The sequence below is a fragment of the Chenopodium album genome, chromosome 16, assembly GCF_948465745.1.
Source record: "Chenopodium album chromosome 16, dcCheAlbu1.1, whole genome shotgun sequence".
NCBI classification, from domain to species: domain Eukaryota; kingdom Viridiplantae; phylum Streptophyta; class Magnoliopsida; order Caryophyllales; family Amaranthaceae; genus Chenopodium; species Chenopodium album.
The window spans coordinates 38,024,558-38,051,450 of NC_137849.1; the positions used below are offsets into that span (position 1 = coordinate 38,024,558).

General features: G+C 32.3%; 1 protein-coding gene across 1 annotated transcript; it reads right to left on the reverse strand.

Annotated features, from left to right (window-relative positions):
- Positions 1-16,566: 16,566 nt before the first annotated feature.
- On the reverse strand, positions 16,567-21,887 carry LOC145586459 (ACT domain-containing protein ACR3-like). Its single transcript, XM_081643301.1, has 10 exons — positions 21,629-21,887; positions 20,010-20,113; positions 19,820-19,926; positions 19,615-19,726; positions 19,486-19,531; positions 19,221-19,335; positions 18,932-18,999; positions 18,181-18,798; positions 17,490-17,594; positions 16,567-17,074 (listed from the first exon to the last, which is right to left on the reverse strand). The coding sequence occupies exons 4-10, from the start codon at positions 19,674-19,676 to the stop codon at positions 16,751-16,753; spliced, it is 1,338 nt and encodes a 445-aa protein (XP_081499427.1). The 5' UTR covers positions 19,677-19,726; positions 19,820-19,926; positions 20,010-20,113; positions 21,629-21,887; the 3' UTR covers positions 16,567-16,750.
- Between the last annotated feature and the right edge of the window lie 5,006 nt (positions 21,888-26,893).

Genomic DNA, 26,893 nt, shown 5'->3' on the forward strand with positions numbered 1-26,893 from the left:
AGATGATGATAGCTATTTCATCACAGATATTAATTTAAAAAATACAGAAGACATTACTTGCGGATTTTATTTAAGTATTTTAAACGTAATTTAATTACACCTACATGACTACATTTGCTAATATGAACGAGATCACATATTAAATAAAATAAAATAAAATGTCTTACAAATGGCCGAATGGGAAATGTACATATACATATACCAATTCCGGCACTCTCGCTTGGAAAAGGTTAAATACACGAAATACACAATTATGAGGTCAAACCTTAATCTTGTTTTTGTTAGCAAAATAATGAGGAAAATTTGTAAATTGCAGCCATTAAAGTTAGTATTTTACAAATTGCAGTCATTTAAAAAAAAAAATTGCAAATTACAGCCCAAAAATTCTTATAAATTGTAAATTGCAGTCCAATTTAACTTTTTCATCAGTTTGCGTGTTGAAAAATATTCGGTTAAGGTTTTAGGGGCCATTTTAGCCTTTAAGGATCCGAATTGAGATCGGAATTAGTAAAAAAAAATAATGTAAGTGCCTCATTTTTACAACAAAAAATGGTTGCCCACAAATCAATATATTTTTGTTACGCAAAACAAAGCACTTACGTTATTTTTTTGCTGATTTCGAGCTCAATTTCGAGTATCTTAGTTTTATGAATCTTATTTTAACTTAAACAGACTGTTTTATTTTAATCATATACTAGTATAATTTATCTTAAACCCTAATAAAGTTTACTGCTTGTTTTAAAAAAAAAGGGGGTCTTATTTATATACGCATGAGTTTGACGAGGTCGGCAAAGATTATTAATTATTCATCAATTCATTCTTCATCTCTTAAAAACAATAAGATTATAGTTACTAAGCATGCCGTCCCTTTTCTTTGATTGGAGTTGAATGGATGATTTGTATTTTCTTACACCAGCATTATTATTTTCGGCAACTAAGCTCGTGTATACGTACTTTAGTGTTTCCGAAGGTAATCAGACGACCTTAATTAATTTTTGGATTTGTTTGATTATAAATCGTTAGTATATATTAATTGTATTCCATATTGTTATGTGCAAATTTTATAATTTGCGAATTATATATGATCATGATTTATATATATACCTGATTAGTGTGTAGTATAATATGATTTTAATTGCCGTATTATTTTTGTGGTATTGATTGATTGTGTTATTTTTCTAGAGTTTTTAATGTATTTGTTATAGGGAGTATTGTTTTATCCAGGTTTAGGGTTACTAATATAATATTGGGTTGAGAATTGATTATATTTGGGTTACAAGTATTATTGCCCTACAAGAGTTGAGATATTATATGAATCGAATTGTTATGTTATTTGGGAACACGTGCCACCATTGAGATATTGTTTATTAACCTGTGAATGGTTATTTGATTGATGTATGAGATCAAAAGGTTGAGAACTATTATTTTGTTCTTGGTTTAAGGCTCGGTGTTATAGACCTTAGTCCTTGGCATGTTGATAAGGAGATGATAATCACGAGTTAAGAATGAGGTACAATCTTTATTATTTTTCTATGGTCCCCTACAGTGGGATTTCGCTTGTACGTGGTCTGGTTTAAGGTGTTTTTCTGGTTATTGAGAGTATTCAAGTTTTTATACTTGTTGGTTTGTTATTCGAATTACCCATGTCCAAGGCTAGGTATAGAACAAAGAATATGACACACTTATGGGATAGATGAGTTAATTGAGTAAAAGTTCGTATTGATATTCGAGGTTGAGTTGACAAAGGTTATTTCTAGATTACAATGTGTAATGTAGTTTCGAACTACATTGTTTAATTTATCTAGTAATGTTAATTATTATATTATTCTTTGTATTCTGATATGTAGTGATTACTCAGCTTTTTTCTGACGTTTGTGTGTTGTTTTGTTGTGTTATTTGTGTTTGCGGCCATGTCTTTTTCTTATGGTGGTCCTGCGACGATCTATTTTGAAATTTGTCCTTAATGGTGAGCAGTCAATATTTTCTAAGCAGGTTTAACAAGTGATCGTAGCTAAAAGGAGCTCAAGTGTTTCGATTAGTATGCTATAACGAGTTTGTAAAGTTGTATAAATAGCTCACCTAGTTTATGAGTTGTACAGTTGGGATTTTGTAAGCCTTAACACTTTAACAGGTTGTTGAGTGTGGCGGTAATACCTCCGATTTAGGTGTAGGGGTGAAAGTTCGGTTTTCGGTTTGGTTTTTTGCCCAAATCGAAACCGAACCACTTTAATTCGGTTTCTGGAATTTAGAAACCACACCGTACCACTTTACTTTAGAAACCGAACCAAACCAAACCATATTTATTTCGGTTTCATAATTAAAACCGAACCAAACTGTTTTTTTTTTTTTTTGCCTCATTTATTTGGGGCAATAATCTGCAATTTTTTGGGCCTCATTCATCAACACACCAACACAACAGTACTGCAGTGCAACTTAACAAAACAAAACCAAACTAAACCAATCCAATTCATACAAAATAAACCAAACCAATTCATACAAACTTAAGTTTTAAGTTTTAACAACAAACTAACAAAGACACAAAGTATCAAAATCAAACCAATCAATCCATACAAACTTAAATTAAACAAGTTTTAACAGAAATATAGAATTGAACAAAGTTTTCAACATAACATGATCAACAACAGCACTGCAGTCTGCAGCAGAATGGAAGAACTCAAGAACAGCAGTCAGCACTTAGAACAGTCAGCACTCAGTAGGCAGAAGAAACAACAGGCAGAAAAAACAGCAGGCAGTAGATCCAGCAGTCAGCAGTAGCAGCAGAACAGCAAAGCAGAACAGTAGAACAACAAAGCAGTAGAAGCACAGAGCAAGTGAGCCAAATTCACTCAAGTATTTCGACCACTTCATCAATATCAGCATCACCAATTGCCACATTCTTCAAGTCTATCATAATTCAATAAATTCATAACATAAGAAACCAAAATAAATATATATACATAATGAAAAATAATTAACATTTGATTAAATGTTCTTATATATTACCTTCTTCAAGATGCTCAATTTCCTCTAAACATTCTTCAATACTTGGAAATGTTGAAGCACGTAACCAATTTTGAGCACAAACAAGACCTTCCACTACTCGAGGAGTTAATGAGCTCCTAAACTGATCTAGAACCCTGCCACCAGTGCTGAATGCACTCTCAGGGACAACAAGAACATCACGAGCAATTCTAGCAACAGTAGGAAACCTTGAACAATTGAACTTCCACCGCCTTAAAATGTCAAAATCATCAATATCTTCCGCCGTATCCTCCTCCAAATATTTGTCTAACTCTATTTTTGCATCTCCATCTCTCTCACACTTGTGTTTCTTATACTTATTCTTCAAGACCTCAATCTTCTTATGTTTGGAGACAATGGAATTTTATCGTCACTGCTTGAAGACACTTCCACCTTATTCCCATCACCATATGAAGAAACACGATACTCCTCATACAAAGCATTCAAAGCTTCTTTCACATTAGTAACCATCTTTGATGCAACAATAGAATCATAAATTTCAGTTATCATCCACTTAACATAATCAAGCTTATAACGAGGACCAAGGACAACGACAATAAAAATCAAGAGGTTTATTTTTTCTAGATCACCGCAATACTTTTCATATTTATCTTTCATTCTACAAGCCATAAGACACATATCCGGATCATCACTTGACTCCAAATCTTTCAAAAGTATAGCAACACTCACCAATTCATGAAAAAACAAATTCGAAGTGACACATTAAGAGATAGAGACATGCATGGTCAAATCATAAAAGGCTTGCAAAAATTCAGAAAATCTTCTCACATTGTTCCAATCATCAACATCAGGGCTACCCTTACCATCCCTCTCATTCAACTCAATTACATAGTGAGGGTCTTCCTCAGAATACCTCTCAAAAACATCCTCAAGTTCAATAGCAGCATTCAACATCAAATAGGTGGAGTTCCACCTAGTGGGCACATCAAGGCACAATCCCTTTTTTGTGTTGATTTTTTCATCTACGACACATTTTTTAAACCTTTGCAACCTAACATGAGATTGTTTGATAAACCTAACAGCATGCCTAACACGTTGAACTGACTCATTAACACATTTCAACCCATCAAAAACAACCAAATTGACAATGTGTGCAACACAACGCATGTGAATGAAACGACCCTTAAGAACCCCAGTTTTCCATCCATTCATTTTCCTTCTCATACACCCAATTGCAGTATCATTTGAGCTAGCATTATCAACAGTTATAAACACATGACTTTTTCAAGCCCCCAATCAAGCAAACATTTTTCAATTTCTTTGCCAATATCATCACCCTTATGACTAGAAATAGGACAAAAATTCAGAATTCTTTTGTGTAATTTCCAGTCATTATTAATAAAGTGGACAGTCAAGCACATGTAATTGATTTGTTGTACAGAGGTCCATGTATCAGTGGTTAAAGAAACTCTTGAATTACATTTCTTTAACACATTTTTCAGCTTTCGTTTCTCAGTTAAATAAGTTTCAAAACAATCTTTGGCTACGGTAATTCGAGAAGGAACATTAAATCTAGGTTCCATTACACCACAAAAGTGTCTAAAACCTATACCTTCAACAAACTTAAATGGAAGTTCATCAACAATTACCATATACGACAAAGCTTTTCTAATACTACCAGCATCAAATTTGTGGTATGTCAACCCACTAGTACCACCAGCAGCACTTGGTACTTTAGCACTTTTGAATGAAAGCATACTTTGTTTTGAATCTTTAGGGGTGTTAAAGGGATACTTACGACATCGGTTAATATGAGCTCATAACACACTAGTGCCGTTTTTCTTTGCCCCATACTTGTAGCTCATCCCACAATACTTGCAAGTTGCCTGCCTTCCAGAAGGTAAATCTTCTTTAACAAAATGCTCCCAAACTTCAGACCGCTCTTTCATCCTCTTCCTTTTTGCACCTTTTTTTTCTTACTAGAGACTTGGTCAATCTCATGTTCGAATTCAGGCTGGTCAGGATTGTTTGCCATTGGCCTAGGACATAAAAAACAGTAGCAGTAAGCAATTAAGAAGACTAGCAACAAGCCAAGTAGCCAACAAAGCAGACTAGCACAACAGTAACAAAGCAGGTAACACTGTAGCAGAGCAATAAAGCAGTAGCAATTCAGCATTTAAGCAGAGTAATTAAGCATTTAAGCAGTAGCAGAGCAGTTAAGCAGTAGTAGAGCAGTTAAGCAGAAACAGTCTAGCAGAGCAGTTCAGTAGAGCAATTGAACATGCAGTAGCAGATAAATTGAACGTGCAGTAGCAGAGAAATAGAGCAATTGAGCAGACAGTCTAATTCCAAGTATAATGACACTGTAAATTATAGTCATATTCCAAGTATAATGACAGCAAGTTGCACAAACTAAAATCGACTAACTAAAATTGAGCAGTTAAATTATAGTCTAATTCCAAGCAAAGGCAAGCCTAACTTGTTTATCAAAATCGACTAACTCAAAAATAATTGCTAAAAAATAATTGCAAGTGAAAATAATTGCAGTAGCAGAGCAACGATTTAAGCAAATTAAAATCGCAAATTGCATACCTTAACTGCTTAATAAGAGTAGGATTGTAGGAGGAGACAGGAGAGAGAGAAAGTTGTCAGTGGACTGAAGTACTGAACAGTGGTCGATTGTCGACTGGTGTACTAGACGGTGGTCGGAGCTCGGAGGGGAGACAGGAGAGGACTGAGACACTGAGACAGGAGGAGTGAGAGAGAGATTGAGAAATTGAGGGTCTGAGAGTGAGAGAGGCTAATTAGGGTTTTCTTTTTTTGCTTTATATACCTAGGGTAATTTAGTGTTAGTTGGGCCAGGGGTTATTTAGGGTTGGGCCGCTAATTCGGTTTGGTTCAGTTTTGTTCGGTTTTTCATTTTCTCAAACTGAAACCGAACCGAAAATCGAATTTTTTTTTTACACCGAAACTGAACCACCTCCCAAAAAAACCGAACCAAATTTCTTATTCGGTTCGGTTTTACACCGAGTTTCTTTCACCCCTATTTAGGTGTATGCTTTCGTTATTTTATTCAAAGGTTGTCTATTTTTCCTTTATTTATTGTTTATTTTTAATTTGTAAATTAGGGGTGTTACATAAGCCATTTTCATCACAAGTATTGCTGCACACACAACAAAAAAACAATTTCTTTCGACGGTCAAGGAAACCGTTGTTAGCTTAAACCGGACATTTATTTTTTAAATAGATCAAAATGAACCTCATATATTTTTTTTGGTGTGCAAATGAGCCCCGTATATGAATCCAATACAATACTGCTATACGCAAAAATGATTTAACAAACTAAAAATGTGTTTTGGTACACTTATCTGGAGATCATAGTTTACAATGCTCTTCTCACAAAGAGATGTGTCAAAATCAGTTTTTTTTTTTTTTTTTTTTTTTTTTTTGTTGTTGTCTGTATGGGTATTTTTAGTTGTTTACTACTCCACTAGTATTGGTTTAACTCTCTAAATGCATGCACTAATTAACCCAATCAATTATGAGTTTATGACTCATTGATCTTCAAGCACCAAACCAAAATAATTAAACAAAAAGCCATAATTGCTTAATTTACTTATAAAGGTTTCCGATTATTATGAAACACTATACTATGGGCGTGTTCGGTGCTAGCGTTTGAGTAGCTTTTATGTAGTTTTTAGTGGTTTGACTTGGTCAAACCACTACTTAATAAAAAATGTGAGTGTTTGGCAAAGTAGTGGTTAGGGTAGCTTTTAGTGGTGGAGGTAACTTTTATGAAAAGTTAGAAATATTAGCTTTTGAAAGTAGAGGTAGCTTTTGAGCTAACTGTTGAAAATTTAATCTATAGTTTTAAATATAAAATATTGATTTTTATATGTAACAGCTAGTTGACAGCTACTTTACTGAATATTCATACCTAAATTATCTATCTTCACAGCTACAGCTTGTTGACAGCTAAAAGCTAGCTACACAACTAACAGCTAACTTCACAGCTATATTTTGCCGAACACGCCCTATATCTATGATAGATCAACCATCAAATAGCTACCTATATTATAAAGAAGATAATAAATCCCCACAAAGAAAAATTAGTCACGCAATTATCTATTCCTTTTATAGAAAGGTTTTATTTAAATTAACATTCTAAATTTGGAAATTTGGCAAATTTACACCTTGCCTTATCTTTACGTCAATTATTGTACGAGTAGTTTTTTCACATTAAAAAAGATAAATCACAAAACTAAAAATAAAATAATATGACCAAAGATTTTATGTACATTATGTACAACAATGAACCCATCATTGATTATCGTCTTCATACATGCAATTGCACGTAATCTTATATGTTATGATATGATTTTATTTTTAATTTAATCTCCAATAATTTCATCCACTAAAATTTATGGAGGGACACTAAATTAAATTATTGGACACCTAGTCAATGTTCGTGGAATTAATAATTGATGACATGATGAAATAATGAATTTAGTTATACCATCAATCCATGGTATCAAAGAATTGATCTCACGGTTTTTTTTTTATTTTTTTATTTTTATTTTTTTTAAAATTTATTTCTCAATATTTTAGACTTGTTTTGATTGGATGGAATTTGAAAGTTTATTCCTTTTGTTAGGTTAATTAAATGATGGAATCATAAAGTATGAGCAAATTATTACGAACCCTTCCTCATGCTAATAATTGAGCTAATTATGCATATTCAATGGGAGAGTCTACCGCGCATGACAAGTACCGCTATATATTATAAATGCTATGTACTGCTATGTATTATTAAATTATATATAGAGGTAAAAAAAAAAAAAAAAAAAAAAAAAAAAAAAAAAAAAACTTAAGCCCTTTTATTTTATTTTTCTCACGTAGGTTTTTTCAGTTTCTAATGTCCTCTGTTCTTTCATTCTACCTACCTTCTTCGTTTATTTTCATTCATTATAATTAAAGCTTGAAGAAAATTGTAATTTGGGAACAACGTTATTATTCAACATCTTTAATTTGAAGATTCAATTAAGGTAATTTACTAGTTTTTTTCAATATTAATCTCTCCTTTCGTTAATCTAAAACGTAACCCTAATCTTGGTTTAAAAAAAAAAAAAACTAACCCTAATCTCGGCATGCATTTGTCGAGTAATATTCTTATTCTCCCTCGTAATTCTTCTTTAGCTTTTATATGAATTGTTGATGTTATTTAAATTTCTGTAATTCCTGATTTAATTTTATTAGTGTATATAAAATCTGGGTAAAAACTTTTTTTAATTTCCGTGAGTAATTACATATCAATTACAATTTACAAATTTGATCGACCATCTTACTTACCATTGCGGAGTAAAGGAAGAATCTGCACTTGCATTCTTCTAAATGGACATGTAAGCTACAGTACACTAGAGTTTGATTTGCTGAAAGAAAATATAATTTTGTAGTTCCGTGTTTTTGTCAGGTCTACTTGATGTCATCACAAAACACAAAACTCCCAAACAAGGAGCCAAGGAGGTAGCAAATGGAGTACTCAAGTCTTATTGATGTAATTGTAAATTTAAATTTCAATAAATTCAAACATTTTTTTTGTTGGAATTTTACGACGGTTGACTTATTTTTAATTTTCTTATCTCATCAATTTTAATTAAGCTCATTGCTATTTTGTGTTATTTTCTTGAACTATAATTTAGCTCATCAATTCTAGGGCTATGCACAATAGGTTAACCGTAGCGTTTAGCCTTAACGGTACGGTAAACCGTTATATCGGTTACTCAAAAATGTGAACCGTATCCGTACCGTTAAGGAACGGTTAATCGTTACTGGTTAACCGTTCCTTAACGGTACAGTTACAGGTTCATCGCTACCCGTTTAATAAATTTAAAATCAATATTGTATTTTAATTCAAACTTCAAATAAACAATAAAAATGTTCCAATTAAGAATACACTTCGATAAACCAAATACATTACAAAAATTTTACTACTACAAGTAAGTTATTTTAAAGCATAACAAGACATACAATCTAATGATATTATACATATTAAAATAGTATCTTCAAATTGAGACCATGGCATATTGGCAGACTAGAAACCTAGAAGATCAAATTGCATCATTTATTCTTTATATATTTCCCTAAAAAATAAATTAAAACATGCATATTTATTTTAACGGTCAACCATCGGTTAATTGTTTGCTTAAAATTGTAACTGTAAACGTTATTCGTATCCGTTTAATTTAAACGGCTCGGTAAATTAACAGTTTAAACGAGCCGGTTATACCGATTAACGGTTACGGTAAACTGTTACGGTTGTTTTGCCCACCCCTAATCAATTCTGCCCAATTTGTATAGAGCATAAAAACAAAACATACTTAGTAATTTAAATGCAAACTGCAGAAATATAATTTTTATTTATTTATTTTTAAAGAAATAAAGAACAAGGAGACCCGTTAGCTGATATGATAGGTCTGTTTTATACAACTAAACATACTTCTTATCTCAAACAACAGGTCTCTTTATATCAATATCTATGTAACAACACATCTCAAATAAATATGTCCTATTGTAGACACCCAAATGTGTCTCCCCAAAACCAAACCCAGTGATGAATATTTTTCACGTCAATAATTATCGAACAAAGTGAAAGTGTGAAAAGTCTAGTGATGTGGATGTTTTTCTTAAAATATTTCTCTTTCTGTTTTTGAATATATTTCTTCTGTTACTCTATTTATGAAAAATAGCCAGTCCAATTTGGTTTGGTCCATGATAAGGGTCCAATAATAGTGTAATTGTATTGGGTTTGAAAAGAGCTTTTCAATGATATATTATAAGCCCAATTCCGATGAATAATGACGAAGTTATGGATTATATTAAATTGGGCTCGAAATGATTTTTATATGTGGCCCAATGATCTAGAGGAGGGCCTATTAATTATTATTTCTAAATTTATTAGGATTGATTTTAACCTTCTAGAATATTTAGAAGGTTCTTTTTAATTCTAATGAGATTAGGATTGATATTTATATTTTAAAGAGTTTTATTTTGAATAAAATATGTGATTTGGCACAAATATGATTTTAATCTGCTTTACGCGGAATTTGCTACATAATCATATTAAGAAGAGGATTCCGTACAAAAGCGCGTTTTATCTTTTAATTAGCGCCGAACGACAAAGTCTATCGCCTGGCGCTAAGCTTGTCGCCTGGCGCTGATGTTTGTTTCCTGGCGACAGATTCTAGTTTTATTCCGAATAGGACTTGATTTGTTTCCGTGCTATTTTTCCTATAAATAGGGGTCGCATCTCCTTTGTTTTCAATCAACAATCAACAATCAATAATCATCAATCATTCACAACAATCATCTCTGTCTATTCTCTCTCTATTCTTTTTCTAAACCTTCCCTCTTACAAAATTCCTCATTCACAAGTTCTAGACACACCTAGCCAAGTTCGAAGTTGCCTTCGCCCTAGACGTGAAAGGTTGATAATTTCTGAGGGTTTGGTCCCAAACCTTATTACAATTCTTTGATTAGATTTACAGTTTTAATATTTTCCTTGAAGTTACTAACGTGTGTATTTTGTTATTAGAAAGAGGTACGAGGCATCGAATTAAGTACTTTAATGGTTTTATTGATATAGAAATCATGCTTAAATTATTTTGTTGATTCCTAGTTTCATGTTAGGATGTTATATTGTTTCCTAGTATCATGTTTAGGGTTAACTAATATTTCTAATATCATGTATATTAGTATGATGCTTCCTATTTCTTTCTAATAGCATGCTAGTGTCATGTTAAGGATAAAGCTTTGATTTTTAATGTTTAGTGACATGCTAGGATTTGTTATTAATCTTGTTAGTATCATTCCTAGGATCTTGCTATTAATATTATGCTTTATTGAGATTGATTATGATGATGATTGTTATTATGTTGCTTGATATATATTGTTATGTTATTGCTTGATCACGCCCTCTCTTGCAAGTTTAAAGGGAATTTGTACTTGTAATCACGCTTAATAAGATAATTAATAATCTTGTTTAGGCTAATATGATTATAATTCAAGTGATCGCCAATAATAGTTTTATTTGTGCATTAATATTCAACCAACATAGATAAACAGGTTTAGGGTAAACCTATTGATTGCATGTTAGTCAGAAAGCGCACATGAATATGAGAAGAATAAAGTAGAGGCCTATTTAGGGCAGGTTCAATCTCTTTTAGGTTGGATTTGTACCTTCATCCCCGAACTTCCAGTCATGGTTCCAGACCTATTGGAGTTAACGATTTCCTGAATCGTTAAGGGGTGTAACCTTCACCCTGTGAACGGTTTACAAGTTCCTAAAACTTGTTGGCGACTCTTTTACTCTAGCTTCCTTCCCTTTGGATGCCACCATGCTTAAGTGTATGATCACAGTGGGGCTCAAGTGTGGGATGCTTGAAATATTCCCTACACCTACTTACGTTAATAATAAAAAAAATAGTTACAACTACATATATAAAGAGGGGGGAAAAAAATCAACAAGTTAATTAGCTAGTCTAGGACGAAAGTAATAGTTTTATCAACTTTCTGTTATTTTTAGTAATTTTAATGGTCAACATTATTGTTAAGAAGATTATTATTCTCTAATTATATTGACAGGTTGAGAATAGATAGTTACAATTAACTGTTTATATATACGAGTAAATTTGATTGAATTGATTGAGTTGGTATTAATGGAATCATAAAGGGCCATTAAAAAAATAGAATAGTAGAATTTATTGTAGAGTTTTCCACCGATTTTTCAATATAAGGAACAAAAAAACACCATTTTCTAAAACAATTTAGTAATTAACACAATAAAACTTCGCACATGTAGTGCATTATTTTGACTTTATTTTTATGTAGTTAAACATTAATATAAATTAAAAAAAAAAAGTCATATTATGAAACTTTATATCACTATCTATGTAACAACACATCTCATAAAAAAAATGTGTCTTAATTACGTTAATAAAAAAAATAGTTACAGTTGCATATATAAAGAGTGAAAAAAAAGTTCAACAAGTTAGCTAGTCTAGGACGGAAGTGATAGTTTTCATCAACTTTTTATTATTTTTAGTAATTTAAATGGTCAACATTATGCATTGAAAACCATGCTAAACGTAAATAGAAAAGTATTTACACAATTGAGGAAACACAAAGTATTGGGTGCGCCGCACCCTTATTTCGTCAATCAGAGAAGATAATAGCAACATATCATCGTCATCTTCTTGTGATGAACAAGTTTCCACCCGATGACAAGTTGGTGGTGGTTACGACGAAGGAGAGGAGCGAGTTAATCCATAGCGAAAGAGAGAAATTTTAATTGCTTGAAATTCTCGAATTTTTCGAAAAAATGCCCAAAAAGTAGAATTAGGGCTTTCTTATGTGATGTATAATTGTTGAAATTGATTGTCCATATGATTGTATGTTGAATTGTGAGCATTTTGATAACAAAAACATGTATTTTTGTTGAGAAATGAGCAAGTTATGTTATACCCATGACCTTAGTACGAGATCTTCAATGGAGATTCTGCCATTGTTTTATACATGTTATCAAACAAATTATACATATCATCAAAAAAGTTATACATATCCTCCATTGGCTAGATGATATCCTCTATTAGCTATATGATATTATTGTTGGATGATATCCTCTATTGGCTATATGATATCATTTATGATTGTGCCTATGATATCCTTTATTAGCTGGATGATATCCTCTATTGCCTATATGATATCATGGCTGGATGATATCCTCTATTGGCTATGATATCTTCTGGCCTTGATATCATATAGCCAATAGATCAGAGGATATCATCCAGCTAGTAGAAATATCATCCCGCCAATAAAGAATATCATCATATAGACAATAAAAGGATATCATCCAGCCAATAGAGGATATCATCCAACTAATAGAGGATATCATCTAGCCTGTAGAAGATATCATCCAGCCAATAAAGGATATCATCCAGCCAATAAAGGATATCATCTAGCTAATAATGGATATCATCCAGTTAGTAGAGGATATCATCCAACCAATAGAGGATATCATCCTGCTAATTGAGGATATCAAAAATATGCATTTTGTCAGTCTGAACTGACGAAGTATTTTGTTTGTCCGGACTGACACAATACTTTCTCTTAAGAAAATGCTTTACCTGGCCTCAAATTATTTTCCTTTTTATTCATATTTTGTAAATTATATGACATAGAGTTAATAAAATTGAGTTTACCGGAATGAGTAATTATAAGTTTGGTGGATCTGATAAAATGAGAAGGATTCAATATTGATAAGTATTTTTGTATATAAAATAGTCCTACAAATAATCTAAATATATTGTACTCCCTCCGTCCCCTTTTGTTTGTCACTTTTGAAAGAAAATCACGAGAATTAAAGTGGAGAATGTCAAGTAATGAAAGTATATGGGAAAATAAAATTTTCAATTAATAAAGTAATAAAAGTGCATGAAAAAAAAACATTTTCAATTAAAAAATAATTAAAGTACATGGAAAACATAATTTGATAGATTCAAGAGTGTAAAACATTAAATTAGTTCAAAGTTGACACATTTTTTTTGGCAAATGTTGGGGTAAAATAGGAAGATGACTTAATAAGGACAAAAAATGAGGGTATAGAAGTCTTTTTATGTATTTTAATAATTATGAAAATGTGAAATGTGACAAACATTTAGGGACACCTAAAATGACAAAAGTGTCAATCAAATGGGGACAGAGGGAGTATGATACAAAATAAATCAGACAAGTATGTGAACCTTTTTTTTTTTTTTTTTGTAGTCTAGAAGGAAAAAAAATGAATCTAAAAATTGCGAAGGATTCAAAATTGATAAGTATTTTTAAATATAAAGTAGTCCAACGAGTAATCTAAAGAGGTTATATGATGTGAAATAAATATAAATTTTAACAAAATATGAGAAGGGGAAAAAAAAATATGGTGAGCACAAAAATTTGATCGTTAAACCACTAATCAAAGTGATAATGTAATTCACCATCTTAGCTAAAGTCAACTTGTGTTTAAAAAATGCAAAAAATAAATAATACTCCCTCGGTTTCAATATGATAGTCCCATATGGAATCAATTACATAAAATAAGAAAACAAGAATATTTGGAATCTAACATTTAAGTCAAAAACAATTCATAAATAGTTTTGTCTTATTTAAATTGTTTTGATCTTTTAGGAAACCGTCAAACATAATTGCATAATTCAAGGGAATAATTTCTTTATTTAGAGTCATGTCATCAATTCACAATCAATTAATTATAAACCAATCAGAATTTAATATGTATAAAATAGGAAATAAAAACTAAGTTAAAAGTAGAATACATTCAATATGGACATATCTTTTTTAAACGCCAAAAGTAGTATATGGGACTAACAAATTGAAACGGAGAGAGTATATTTAATTAAATTTATTAGGATACATTGCGGTACGTTGCTTTAGTGGTACATAGCAGTATGAGTCATTTACTATAGAATTTTCAATCTTGAATTGTTGTAACTAGGGAATTACTTGCAATTTAGAAAATTTCCTAAATGTTAGTTTGATCATTGGAGCTAAAAATTAAACCTTGGTCAAGCATATTAACTTGGCCAAGCTAATTTACTTGAGAAAAAATTTGCTAAAAAGAGGGGTTGATATATTAATAAAATTAATCTTGGAAAACTAATTAAGATATTAAGGCTCATTTGAATCGCAAGTTAGTAGCTAACCATTGGAACACAAACTAGTTACAAAAGAGATTCGCTTAAAATTTTATGTGACATATCAAGTAAACTAATTTGCTAATTTCGCTTACCGTTAGAGTTGCTCTTTTACCCTTTAAAAAAGAATTACCACCATGTACTCCGTATGTTAAAAGGTTTTTAATTTTTTTTTTTAAAATTTTTTTATTTATTATTTTTTTTATTTATTATTTTTTTTATAAAGTAACTATCTTTGTTAAATATGGAGAAGCAAGTAATGTGGTCTAATAGATTCAATTCACAACTAAAGGCATGCATGCTTGAGACTAATTGATACAAAGTATAAGGTTTGAAACAAAGGTAGTATTACTCTAAGAGTCTGTTCTGTTCAGCTTAATTTCAATCATGTTCAGTTCAGTTCAGTTCAGTCCATAATTTCCTTCTCTCATAAATAATTCAGTTCAGTTCATCTTAGTTCAGTAATTCAAAACAGGCTCTAAGTTGAGTTTGAAAAACATAAAAAAAAAAAATAATAATAATAATAAAAAAAAAAATCTTAAAAATTAATATATTAGTGATTAAAATTATACATTGACCAGCGTAGAAGTGAAAATACAACTATAAAGGACCGAGGAGAGTCTAATGTAATGTTAATGTGTTAGGAGGTGGAAGAGCTCCATTTACTCGTATTGTTAAATTTATACTCCGTATTATATACAAGTTCCATTAAAATAATTATGATTATTATGAACTAGTATTTTAGCTAACAAGCTTTAATTGACAACGAGATGTTTGCTTGCTTTTTCGAAAACTCTTGATTCTCAAAGTCAAAGACAGGCATGTTGAAGCAATATATGTAGGAACATCAACACCTGAGATTATCATATTCCAGATCACACTGATTTGGCAATACCGCATCTTTTACAATTGCACATAATAACGTATAATGTTCATTTTATGATTTTCCCTTCCTTCAACATGCTTAATATATACTCTGACCTCAAAATATTTATAAAATAAACATTTTTGTGTCAAGATACTAGTGTGTGTAATACGTCTTAATTAGAAGCCAAACCAAGACGCAAACTCCATTCTCTATATGGTTATTGTTACAGAGTAGATGCTAACTTCGTCACATCTCAACCTTCTAGCATTCTTGATTTAAAGTTAGCTCAATTTACCTGGCTTATTCAAAAATTTTAATATTACACTATATTTTTTTTCAAATAAGGAAACAAATTTCGTGTATACAAACTTCTTACCCCTAATTGAACCCTCAATTGACTTTCTAGAACTCTGCATTCCATTTGTACATAGTTACAACTCTCATGAGAAGTCATAATTAATATCTTATGGAGTAGCCTTTTATTTTACAAAATTAAGGGTTCGTTTGGCATTGTTGTGGTTTTCCGTTTTTTGGTTTTTTGTTGTATAAAAGTGTATGATATATGTCACATAATGAATCAAAAACTATTTAAACTTATTAAAATCATAATAATTTTGAAAACTGACAACAAAAAAGTGGAAACACCTTTTTCTTGTTTCCTGTTTTTGGTTTTTAGTTTTCAGAAAAACAGAAAACTGAAAACAAAAAATGATTCCAAACAAGCCCTTATTTGAACTTATTTTTCGCTAAACTCAATTTTCCAACATAGCAAAGCCTAAGGAAAAGTCAAGATCTCACACTGCACAAAACTAGATTTGATTTGAGTCGTTAATTCATTATACATTTAATTTCCTTGTGGCTTTATATAATTTTAGGTGTACTTTGGAAACAGCTTACATCAACATTAAACCAAATTTATGACCTAACTGCATAAGTCACCAGCTCTATGAAGAGCAAGAAATTTTGGCCCTATTTCATATTGAACTTTATGCTGTCCTAATAATATTTCTCATCCTACATATCTACCACCTAAAATTAATCATAAGATTCACAGTTCTGATGACAATTAGAGGCTTTCTTTGGTGACACTTTTATTAGTCTATACACCAAAATGTTACATACATATGCCACAGTATATGTTCGGCATGCATCATATTCACGGCATGAACTTCTCCAGCAGACCACCAAAGAAGAAGCTGGTTTTGGCCCATCCTTTAGCTTCCGCAGGTTCCCTGGAGCTAGCTGGGGCTTTCTTCACATTAAGCATCATGGTAAGCCCAATCTCTTTTCGGAGTGCTTCGATTGTTTTCACATCTACTGGATTCCCTGAAGAATCCCTCACATAGAACACATTCTTTGCCTTCTCTCCTACAGTGGACACACCTGCTCTCATTACTGTCAGTCCATGTTCTCGAAGAATCCTTGTCACTTCCGATAGTAAGCCAACTCGATCCTTTGCACAGAGTTCTAGGCTTAGACCCTGTTTCATAAGCATCAGATAAATTCCAAATTCCACAAAATAGCGCTGTTTGTTACAAAGTCATATAATATGACAAGTATTGCTTGCTTTCAAGATATGCTTATAATGCCTAAACCCAAAGTCATTTGATTATATACTCACTTAGTTCTTCCATTCCATTGTAAGTTTTCACATCTCCTAAAATTTCATACAGTCGATAATTTGAAAAATAATATCCCACCCCCAAATTTTTGTTTCGTCTAAACATAAAAAGCTCAAGGGTCAGTAAACAATCTAAGCATTACAAGTCAGTAGAAAACCAACTTGTTCAGTTCGGTAAGTGGTACCAATGACTGAAAAAATCATATTTTCAACTAGAACTTCCTACCATAAAACATTGAAGGCAAAAGAAAGAAAGTTTTAAGACAGTACTTACCTCACTTATTCTCCGTTGAATGGCAGCTTCAAGGCATTTGATAACCCTTTCCTTCTCCATTTCCATGTCAAGTGTACAGCCATCCATATGTCGAATGTAGTACTCCTGCAACTCTTGTTCATCAGCAAATTTAATGTTGCGGTACAAATAAATTTTGGTGACTGAGGATTTTTTTTCATTAGAAAAGGATAAAAAGCAAACCATCATGAGGATCTTTGAGCTTTTTTATGCATATGCTAAACACATGAAATGTAATGCCATGCATACATTTAGAAATTAAATTGGGGGGTAAAAATATTTTCAACCTAAATGAAGACCGAGGTGGAAGTATTAAACTTCCAACACTTATTATAACTAAGAAACAGAAAGGCCTTAGTTGAACAATGTGCATCTCGAACTTCCTGGAAAATATAACAGAATATCTGTTAATATTTTGGACGATACACTTGTCTGTCAAAAATTGTAATTTAAACCATAAATATGATAAGAAAATTTAAAATGTAGTAAAATTCTTTTGTAACTTGAGATTTCCACTGTGATGATGCTTAATTTCTCCACTCTCCAATCTACCAGATGATATAATTTTAGCATGGTATCTACGTATATAACGGAAGCATAGGCAAAAGCTAAGTCAATGCAAGAAAACAGTACAAAAAATCCCACAAATTTGGCGAGGAGAATGATCTGATACCTGTGATGCATATGGGCCATCAGAGGAGATGGTTGCATGGAAAACAACATACTGCATATCTGTAAGTGTGCAGACAATATCAAACATAAGCTTTGGTCGATCCTTGCACTTCAGTGTAACCACTGAGTACCCTTTCTCCTCACAATGTTCAACAAAAATTTTAGGCTTGAGAGGAGAAGGATATTCCACAATATTCGGTGTGTCAGCACTTTCATAATCCCTGTCAGCGAACATCATCTGATGAAGACGACGGTCAACATGGGTAAAACCCATGGAGAAACTGGTGTGAGCCACATGTTCATCATCGTGGGTGCCACCAAGAATGTTCTTGAGCTGTTCTTCCATCAGAGATAATCTGCTGAGGTCATCTACAGCAAGATAGGTAGTATCATCATTGACATAAAGGACGCAAGCTATTCTTGTGTTGTGGGTCCAAACTTCAGCAGCAGCTATGTTGAAGTGGAGGTCAGCTAGCACCGCAAAGATCTCTGACAAGAGCCCTGGACGATCCCTGCCTATCAGCTCGACAGCAGTGTGATTACCAACAGAGTGTAGTCCAACTCTTTTTCCTGGCCTACTCTTTATCCAATCAGCTGCTTGGCCCTTGGGTCCCAAAGCCTATTGCAAGATGGGGTACAAAAATTAATTAGTTACCTAATGATGCATCAGAAACTTCTTACATGGTACTGTATTTTGTAAAAAAACAAAACTATGGTCTTGCTGTCCGTATTCTTACATCAGATAGGCATACCTTTTCAATATAATCTATGGTCTTGCTGTCTGTAAGCTTCTTCCCGTTTTGATCAGTAACATGGAAGACTGTATTTCACAAGGGAAAAATAATCCAACATTGTGAGTCAGTAAAAGCAATAATATACATTTAAGATGAGTAAAACCCCAAAAATAAGCATATGACTAAGAGAACAGCTCTTGTCAACTTTAATCCATATACGATATACTTTGTAGTTGATAGTATCAAAAATAGGTTCAGATGTTATTAGATCAATAATACCAGAAATACTTTACTAAAGAAAACTCACCATCCATAAACCATCCACCATCAGAGGAAATGTAAGCTTTGGTGATGAGGAGATCAAGATCAGTTAAGATTTGCACAACTTCCAAAAGTATCCCTGGTTTATTCATGCTATCAACCTGTAACAAAACAATTTTTTTTTTTTTTTTAACATATTAGCTCTACATATATTGTCAGAAAGCAGTATATGACATGATCATCCATACATGAGGGAGAGGGTGTGAGAAAGGGCAACTTTTGTTCTGAAATTCAGAAGATGAGATTCTGACCTTAACTAGGGTGCAATCACGGCAACTGGTGTTATCGACAGATACCCTGAAAAACAGGCATGTTAGAGGCAGATGTGAATAACATGTACAATACAGAGCTTCATAAGAAAGCACAGACTAGATAGGAACCTGGGAGGATTTATTCTGATGCTTAAGTTCTCATATTCAGGATCAAAATATGGCCCAGCCATTTTATTGTCTTCAACAAAAATTCAAGAGACTTTCCACGGGTGGCAGCTACCTGGTTCAACAATTCATCCATTATTATATCACATGATGTATAGATAGCACTACAAATTGCACACAGCTAATATGGCTAGGAACATGACCATACCTAATTGCACAAGATGAGGGTGGAGTCCTGACTTCACCGTTGAACTCTCCCTAATCCTGCACCAACTTACATTGTACACCTTCACAGTACAACTACAATCCTTGACCCTGCAAAACAAGAAAAGCCATGTCAGCCAAATTTGACCTTGTGAAGACTACTCTCTCAATATATAAATGATTAACATGGCTACCCCTATTGTGACTCCTGAGTCCTGAGATACCAGTTGAAAAAGAAAATTTTGTCCAACAATGGCTCTCTTAGTTACCACACCTTCCAAAACAGCCACTTGACTCACTGCAATAAATTGGCAATAGCATCACTAAACAAAAGATATTTAAATTCAAAGTCACCACAAAATCCTAAAAACCTAATCCAAAAATAGGTATGATGCATAAGCTATTATCAGTTCAAAAGTGAGAACAAAAACTCGTGAAAAATCAAACTTATGCAACTTATGGATATTATATAGCTTAGATAAACTGTCAATATTCTTAGAAAACATTGAAGTCATCGTATCGAACACAGAAAACAGGCCAACCATAAGCATTACCAAATTCAATGTCATCATAATATCTTAGAGACCTTATCCAAGCAAAGGTATAATGCATCGGCTAATGTCAGTTCTAGAATGCAGATGGAAACTCATAAGGATTAAACACATGGATATCATATAGCTTAGACGAGCTGTCATTATTGTTACTGAACACTGAAGTCATCATATCAAACACAGAAAAACAGCCAAACACCTACACATCTCAGATTGATTCACCTTCACAGCTTCCCATATCATCTCAGCTCTACCTCTTATCCTACTTTAAGTGTTTACTCAAGGGAAGTAGTAACCCATCATGGGGAGTCCTCATGTTGGTTTTGTAGCCGACCCCATTTATGGGATTCAGGCATTCAAGTAGTAGAAGAACTATTCTTGCTATCACTGTAGCTCCAAGTGGGCAATGTATGCGGGTCAATCCAATTTATGCTATACAGCCTATACTTATATAGAGTTACTCCCTTTATCCCTTTATTTTTGCCCCATTTGACATTACGCGGTTTCCAAGACAAGTGTTAAAAAAGTTTATATCTCAATTTTCATATGCATAAAAATTATAAAAAGTTGATAATAAGTAAATTTATAATGAAACGAATCAAACAATATTTCCTTTAGTAGAACAACAGGAATTTATGCTCAAAGTTATTTAAGTTTGACCCATATTTTGGCAATGGGGCAAACAAATAGGGACGGAGGGAGTATCAAAAACTAACTCGAACTAAGATTACCCAATATGACAAGCCATGTAATTGACCCGGCATGACTCGTCCCAAACACACAACCTGAACAACTGTTTGACAACACTAATCTACTGCCCAAACAGCATCCCACAAAATTATCTAGCCAATATAAACCTATCCAACTTTTGCACCCCTTTCCAATCCCCAAAAGGCCGAAACTCCTCATCTACCATAAATTTAAAAATTACTCGTTTGATTAAGCCAGACTTTGTATACATACTAAAATCCCAATTAATCAAATACAGTAGATATTTCTTCTTATCACAAATATCATGAATTATAATTTCTAGGATTTCAAACACCTTCAATTTTTAAATAATGATGAAAACCCAATTAAACCAAGCAGAACACTACTCAGAACAGAACAAGAAAAACAAGAACATCAAAAGAATAAATGCTGAATTAATAAACAATTAACCAAACAACCAATCAATCGCTATAAACTCATCATCAAAACTAACAATTAAAAATCACTTTCAATAAAAAGAAAAGAAAAGGGTGAAAAAGAGAAAAACTTACAAAAATGGGTGTCTGAAACAGAGAAAATCAGCAAAAACTAATGTAAAAAGACTGGATTTTTAAACAGAAATTGAGAATTTCAATAAGATGTTGTCAGTGGGGTTGAGGGATGCATCAGCAGATGGCGCACTATATTGATGCTGAATGCTGAATGTTGGTTGGGTTTTGAGTGGAGAGAGAAAGAGGAAGACACGTTCGAATTGCGTGGCTAGAATCACTTTTTTGTCAAATCTCACTCTTCTTTCTTGTTTTTATTTTGTTTATTTTAATCAAAGTGTTTAATTGTATTTCTTAAAAAAAAAAAAAAAAAAAGTGTTTAATTGTATTTCTACTCATCTAATGGTTGTACGAGTATTAAAATATATGGTTGTAATAATCTAAGTCAATTTTGCAAGATCAACTTGTGTTTCTGTGCATCTTGTCCTTTGTCTAATCATTGATCTTCTTCTGTTAATTATTGCACCGCCGTCTTTTTCTCTGTGGGGGATACTTAATGGTGTTTGTTTCGTAGAGGTGATAATTAGATTGTTGGGATTGAGTTTACATGAATTATATCAGGTCTTTTGTGTCGATTCTATATTTGACCATTTGGGTAATTTGGGTTAGTCTAATTAGATTTCGGTTTTGTTTGGTTGACAAAATAAAATATAGGAAATTGAAATTCCTAAGACTTGAAATTTTTTCATGGTATTTGGTTGACAAATTTATGGGAAGTAGAAATTCTTAGGAATTTTCACTTCCCACAAAATGGAGGAACTAAATTACCTAGGGTGGAACTTCCCATGGGAATTTCCACTCCCTTGATTAATCAAACACTTTTTAGAATTTCCTAACAAATTCAATTTCATGGAAAATCAAATTGGGTATATTTTGGGTAATCTTAGAGTATATGTTGAGTATATTTTCGGTATACTTTTTGAGTATATTTTGGGACTTTGGTAGATGATGCTCTGGTTGAATACGATCAATTCAGTTCAATTTTGAGTCGAGTCAACACTAGATGGGTTAAGGGTGTGTTCTAGCCACCTGATTTTCACTTATATAAATTTATTAGAACTTAATTGAACTTATCTGAACTTATTAAAACTTATTTTAGTTGTGATTTGAACTTGGGTAACCCTTATCAGAACTTATTTTTTTTATGAACTGAAATTATCTGAACTTATTTTTCCTGGATGAACTTATCTGAACTTATTAGAATTGAAATAAGTGAAAATAAGGTGAATAGAACAGATTCTATGTTAAAATAGCTATAGTTTTTGATAAGAATAATATAGCTAACAACATAATCCTTCATCCCACAATAATTGGTACACTACTTGACTTTTTTTAATCAACTTTGACTTTTTTTCTTTCATTTTTTTTTTTTTTTTTTTTTTTTTTTTTTTTGCATAAAAAAATGTTGATAAATAAGTTGTTGGATTAATCTTAACGTATATTATTAGAATGCCAAGTTTTATTAAAACTTTATTTTATATAATAACGATAAAAGATGATCAAAGTTGATATAAAAAACTAAGTGTCTCAATTATTTTAGGACGAAGGAAGTAATTATTAAGCAAAAGATAATTAACAAAGCGAAAAACGATATTTTAGCAATTCTCTCCGTTTTTTTAAAAGTTGTTTGCCCTTTATAGATTCCAATAATTTAATAGTATATCATACAGAGTACTTTGTCATAAAGTAAATAATTCAAATTAATATCAATTTGTTTGATTCGCTCCACTTTGTGTGCTTAGGTTATGCAAAAATTTGATTTATTTGACCTGTTTCGATTGGGCAGAAATTTCAAATATTTGGTTTGATATTACAATTTTGGACATTTGAAATTAGACATTCGGAAAAAAAAAATAGTATTCAAGTCGGTTATGGTCTTATGGATTGATTTGATTATTACAAATCCAAATATATATCCGATAGTCAACTAATTACAAATCGCATATTTTTGGATTCAAAAATTCAAAAATCTCGATTTGATGTCAGAATTGCACAACCCTATTTTGCATTGTATTTGAATTCCCTTTTCATAAATATATATGATCCATATGTAATGATATAAATGAATCAAAAATACATTGAAAATTTAGATTACCAAGTGCAAACTAACTAAGGGCATGTTCACATTTACTTAATTTCAGTTCAGTTTAGTTCAGTTCAGCTCCAATCAGTTCATCTCCTAATTTGCCTCTCTCATAAAATATTCATTTCAGCTCAGTTCAGTTTAGTTCAGCTCCAATCATTTCAGTTCAGTTCATTTCAGCTCAGTTCAATGAATATGAAGAGACCCTAAGTAAATGAGAAACCAAGAGAGTACCATAATTGTGGAAATGCTATTAATATTACAAGTCTAACTACAATTTGTCCTATTGTCATTATCAATTGCATAAAATTTCAATCAATAAATATCAGTTTAATTAATGTAAAGAATGACGGACAGCTAGTATATTTGTGCATGAGCATTCTAGTAATCATACTTGAAGTATATGGTTAGCAAGGCCGCTTAAACAATTTAAGGGCCCTGTGCTAGTAGTAATTATAGACCCTCAAAACTTAAAAACTACATAAATTTTAATATGGAATTATGCTACTTGATTTTTTTTAACATGCTAAAATATAGAAACTCGTACTTTGCTAGTATTATTAAGGTTTTTTTTTTTTTTTGGGGCGGGGGGGAATTCTCTCTGGTAATCACGAACTTTTATTTTTTCTCATTAGTAAACTTTGAAAATTTTGTTTATCAATGGTAATCATGAAATAATAATACAAAGCCAATGATAACTTAAGTTAAATAATTTGTTAATTACTTAACCATGGTTAAGCTATTTCACTGCTAAAAGACACAACTACCCCTAGTTTGAATCAATCCCAACCAATTCTTTCTTCTTCCTTTCTCTTTACACTTCCTTTCTTTTTCCTCCCCCATTACTGCACCTCCCTTTCTAGCATCCCCAGCCCTGCCGACGCCCTTCCTAGCACCGCCGCCGCTACCCACTTCACTTCCCCGCATCCCTCGCCCCAACCCACCTTTTTTCCCTGCATCCCCCGCCCTTGCCTCACTTCTATCCCCTCATTCCCTATCATTCTCCGTCGAAATACAGAATAAAAACCCTACCACCTCCCTCAAAACAACTTAAATTTATACCCTTCTCCCTTCGAAACACAATGCAACCTCACTCATACTCAAATTCGAGGGTGTTTGAAGAAGTTATTCATATCGAATTGACCTCCTCTGCCGCCGTCGACGTGTTGTTGTTGTTGATTTGGTTTCGGTGGTGATGAGAGGAGAGGGAGGGTGGGTCGCCAGATGGGGTTGATGGGTTGGGTTGGGTCGGGTTTTGCGGACAGATTTGGGGGCAATGTTGTTGAATATTTTAGGGTTCAATTAGATTGAAAATCTCATAATATGCTTAGTTTTGAGTTTATATGAGATTATTGTATTCAAATAATTATAAACATCAACGAATTACTGAATTGTATATTGAAACATGGGAGGATTGGTCATTGGTGCTCTGATTTGTCATTAGTTTAGGTTTTGATTGGCATTGCATAGTACTAGTGTTTTATTGGTGATGATTGCTAGCTTTCCTGTTTGCATTGGCTTAAGTAGTTTCGGTGCTTGTTTTGTGATTGAGGTGTCGGTGGTGGGGTTCTCAGGCGGGTAGGGGTTTGAGACTCCGTCAGCTGGACCGAGCTGAGCGCCGGCAAGGGGAGGCGGGTTGGCTGGTGGCTGGGTAGGTGGGGAGGGGTTTGAATTTTTTTTTTTTTTTTTGTTTTTAAAAAAAATAATTTAAAGGGTATTAATGTAAATCCATTGTTATTTAACCAAGATTAACTCTGGTTAATTGTTTATTGATATTTTATTATCATTAATGTTACCATTGGCTTAGTATTATTATTTCGTGATTACCATTGATAAACAAAAGTTTCAGAGTTTACCACTGAGAAAAAAATAAAAGTTCGTGATTACCAGTGAAAATTTCCTTTTTTTTTTTTTTTTTTGGAAGAAAATTGTATTATTAGGTTTACAACATTGATAGCATATCATTTTTTTCAAGGTTAACTAAATTATTAACATGTATTTTGTAAAACTTACACTCTTATTACTCCGTATTGACAGAATTTTGTTTATGAATAATTAATAGAATATAGCCTTTTTGACAATAATAAAGCAAAAACAAAAAAAATTATTTATTTATTTATTTATTTATTTTTTTGGTTAAAATAAACTACAGGCTTCCAATGCTTGTTCCGCCAACCTCAATACCCCCATAAGATAGCAAAACTAATGTTGCCGCCTCAACCAATTTGACAGATTCATTTTGGTTATTTCTTGACAAATCAGAATTATTTATCCCTTTATTATAGACTAACTGCATTTTGAGTCCCTCTTAATTTTCAAGGCCCTATGCAATGGGGCTGCTTGCACAGGGCCTTAGACGGGCCTGTTGGTTAGACATGTAAATGTGATACATAAGCCGCTACAACATTTTTCACAAAATGACTTTAACAATTTTAGAGGATAACAGAAGTCATTAGTACTTTATAAAGGGTGTCTATTGGAAAATATTGTAATTTTAAAATAGCAATCATGTATTTATATCCAATATACAAATACAAATGAAAGTGGTGGAATAATTTGAAAAATCTTTATATCAGATGTTTTCGTATTTATTCGTTAAGAATTAGGAATTACAACTAAAGAAGTGGAATTCTCTTTCAAGCAATTATAATATAAAGTGGATAACCAGTATATTTATAATAGCTCCATCATACATTATGTTATTTATTTAATTTTGTACATGTATCTATTTCTATTTTAGTTTATTTTTTGCTAATCACACATAGGGCTATACAGAGTGCGGTTTAGACCGCACCAAACCGCAATTTTGCGGTTTGGTTTTTATTTTTTCCAAACCGTATTATTGCAGTTTAGTTTGGGTTTTCAAAAAAAATATAACCAAACCAAACCGCTAACCGCAATTTTACGGTTTATGGTTTAAACCGCAAACCATAAAACTGCAATCCGCAAATATAAACCGCATTTTTATACGAAGTATAATACAATGATATATCATATGGTGTAGACACCAAATTTTGATCCTACTTTTGTAATTATTACTATTATTATCTTTATTGTTTTTGTAAATAATAATTATTATTTTTTCTAAATATTTTTATAAACTTAATGACGTTTTTTTTTTATTATTTAAAACAAAGAAAATGAGCAATAATAATGATTTTTATTCATAATTTCCAAAATACATG